The sequence below is a fragment of the Aureococcus anophagefferens genome, assembly GCF_000186865.1.
Source record: "Aureococcus anophagefferens unplaced genomic scaffold AURANscaffold_3, whole genome shotgun sequence".
NCBI lineage: Eukaryota > Pelagophyceae > Pelagomonadales > Pelagomonadaceae > Aureococcus > Aureococcus anophagefferens.
The window spans coordinates 361181-363933 of NW_008705563.1; the positions used below are offsets into that span (position 1 = coordinate 361181).

The window sequence follows — 2753 nt, forward strand, 5'->3', positions numbered from 1 at the left end:
GCCTTCGCGGCGCTCGTCGGCGCCGCCGACGCCGACGACGCGGCCTGGCGGCTCGGCGACCTCGCGTCGGCGAAGGCGTGCGACGACGCGACGGCCGCGGCCGTCCTCGTGCACTGCTGCGGCGCGGAACCGCGCGCCAACGGCTTCTACGGCGCCGTGGCGTCCGCGCGGCGCGGCCGAGCCAAGGACTTTGGCTTCGGGCTGAAGCTCGCGTTCTGGGACGCGCTCCGCGCGCGGCCGCGGACGGGCGAGGCGCTCGTGGCCTCCGCGCGCCGCGCGACGAACCTGGGCAAGCTGCTCGGCGGGCTGCTGGGCCCGGACCTGGCACTCGGGGCGGCCCTGGGCCGCGTCGACGCCGACGCGCTGCGGGCGCCGGCGTGCTGCTTCCTCGTCGTCGCCGCGCTCCGCGCGCTCCTCGAGGCATCCGACGACGCGACGTTCGCGGCGGCGCTCCGGGCGCCGGGCGACGCGCCGAGCCTCGACGCGCTCTACGCCTTCGCGGACGCCAAGCTCCGGCCGTCGCCGGCGACGGCCGGCGACCCGGCGAAGGCGCGCGCCTGGGACGCGCGGCGCCGGCGCCTCGCCGCGTTCCTCCTCGACCCGGCGGCGCCCGCCGCCGAGACGAAGAAGAAGCAGAAGAAGAAGAAGCGCGCGTAAATTTAATTCCCCGCCGCCGCGGGGTCCCCGGCCGCCGCGAGGCGCCGCGCGTACTTGTTCCAGACGATGCCGTAGCGGAAGGGCGCGCCGCCCGCGGACGGGATTGTGCGCACGAGGTTGTGGTGCTTGAGGTAGGCGAGCTGCCGCTTCAGCGCCGTTTTGCTCGCGACGGCCGACCCGTCGGGCCACGACCCCTGGGCGGCGCCGACGCGGGCCCAGAGCTCGTCGACGGCGAGCGGCGCCCCGGCGTCGTCGATGACGGCGAGGACGTGCTGGTTCGGCGGCAGGCGGTCGTTGGGGCGCGTCGCGGGGGGCGCGTCGCTGAGGCGCCGCTGCGGGAGGCGCCGCAAAAGCGCGGCCGGTCGTCGGACGGCGAGGGGAGCGGCGCGGCGCGCGAGGAGGCTGGCCATCGTCGAGCTGGTGGTGCTTCGCCAGCCTCACCACACCAAGCTTGCGGCAATTCGGCCCGAGTCGAAGCCTTCGGCGGTCAGGAAGTGCGCGCGCGCGCCCGAAAGTGTCGTCCGCGCCGCCGTCCGCGCGCCTCTCGAGACCCTCTCCGCGCGCTCTCGCGCGCGCCGCCGCCCGACCCACGAACGCACCCGGCGCGCCGCCGCGGCGACCATGCCCGCCCAGCCGACGCGGACCCGCGAGTGCAAGGTCGTGCTCCTCGGGGACACGGGCGTGGGCAAGTCGAGCCTCGCGCAGCGCTACGTGACGAACACGTTCAAGCCCTACAGCGAGTCGACCATCGGCGCGTCCTTCATGAGCAAGATGATTTTGGTGGACGGCGCGCCGTGCAAGTGCCAGATCTGGGACACGGCGGGCCAGGAGAAGTACCACTCGCTCGCGCCCATGTACTACCGCGGCGCCGCCGCGGCGATCCTCGTCTTCGACATCACGAAGCCGGCGAGCCTCGACAAGCTCAAGGCCTGGGTCCGCGAGCTCCAGACGCAGGGCCCGGAGCGCCTCGCGCTCGCGATCGCGGGCAACAAGGCGGACCTCGCGGACCGGCGCGCCGTGCCCGCCGACGACGCCAAAGCCTTCGCCGCGGACATCGGCGCGCTCTACTGCGAGACGAGCGCCAAGGACGACACGAACGTGTCCCAGCTCTTCGCGGACCTCGTCCGCCGCGCGCCGGCCGGCGGCGCCGCGCGGACCGACGACGCCTTCGACCTCGGCCACGACGCCGCGCCGAGGCGAGGCTGCTGCCGCGGGTAATCATGTCGAACGGGCGTCGAGTTGCGTTCTTCGCATGTTGGCGTCGTCGTCGGGCCACTCGCCGAGTCCCCCGCGCGGACCCGCCACCTTGTGCTCGAACTCGAGTCGAATGCGCGTCGGTCCCGCGCCGAAAGGGCAGACTCGCGCCCCCATGCCCCTACCGACCCCCGCGCCACCCGCCCGGGCCCTCCAGCCCCGGCGATCGGACCAATGGAGCGCAGGCCAGCTCCTAGCAGCTTTAATCTCTGACTCCTTGACTATGAAGGCTAGCTTTGGTTTTCGACCCTCGCCGGGGGTCGACTTTCTGACGCCTCTGGACGCCATCGAGGCCGATTTCGCTTCGGTTTTGCTGTTTAGTTCCCTCGTCCGGACCTTCGTCCCGGGCCTGGAACGTCCAACTGTCCAAATCGGCCGCCGGGACGACGAGTTTCGCGTCATCGAAATTCGTATTTTTGGCGACGAGGGTCGAAAACCAACGCACCGGCAGGGTACCTGGGGGCGGGCCCCTGGGCGCGCCTGGCGGTTGTTCTCGCGCTGCCTTTTGGCTCGGCTGTGCGCCGGGTGTCTGCCGGAGCCCCCCAGAACCGGCAAACTGCAAACTGCGGGGGGTTGGCGCACCCACACGCACCAAACACCAATCGGAGACCTGGCTTGAGGCTGATGGGCTGCGCGATGGGGCGCGTCCTCCCGCATGGGTGACGCGCTCGAGCGCATCGTGCGCGAGTGCGCGGCGCAGGCCGCGCGCTCCGGGCGGCGGGTGACGCTGCGCGTGACGATCCGCGGGGCGGACGTCGGCGCGGCGGTGGAGTTCGAGACGGTGACGGTTGACGAGCGGGTCGGGGCTGCGCGGTGCGCGGCTGCTGCGCAGTGCGCGGCGC

General features: G+C 73.1%; 1 protein-coding gene across 1 annotated transcript; it reads left to right on the forward strand.

Moving 5' to 3' along the window:
- Positions 1-1237: 1237 nt before the first annotated feature.
- Positions 1238-1893, forward strand: AURANDRAFT_59866 (hypothetical protein; the record flags this gene model as incomplete). The annotated part of the gene is made up of 1 exon (XM_009035368.1): positions 1238-1893. One exon carries the CDS (start codon positions 1279-1281, stop codon positions 1873-1875), a length of 597 nt encoding a protein of 198 aa, XP_009033616.1.
- Between the last annotated feature and the right edge of the window lie 860 nt (positions 1894-2753).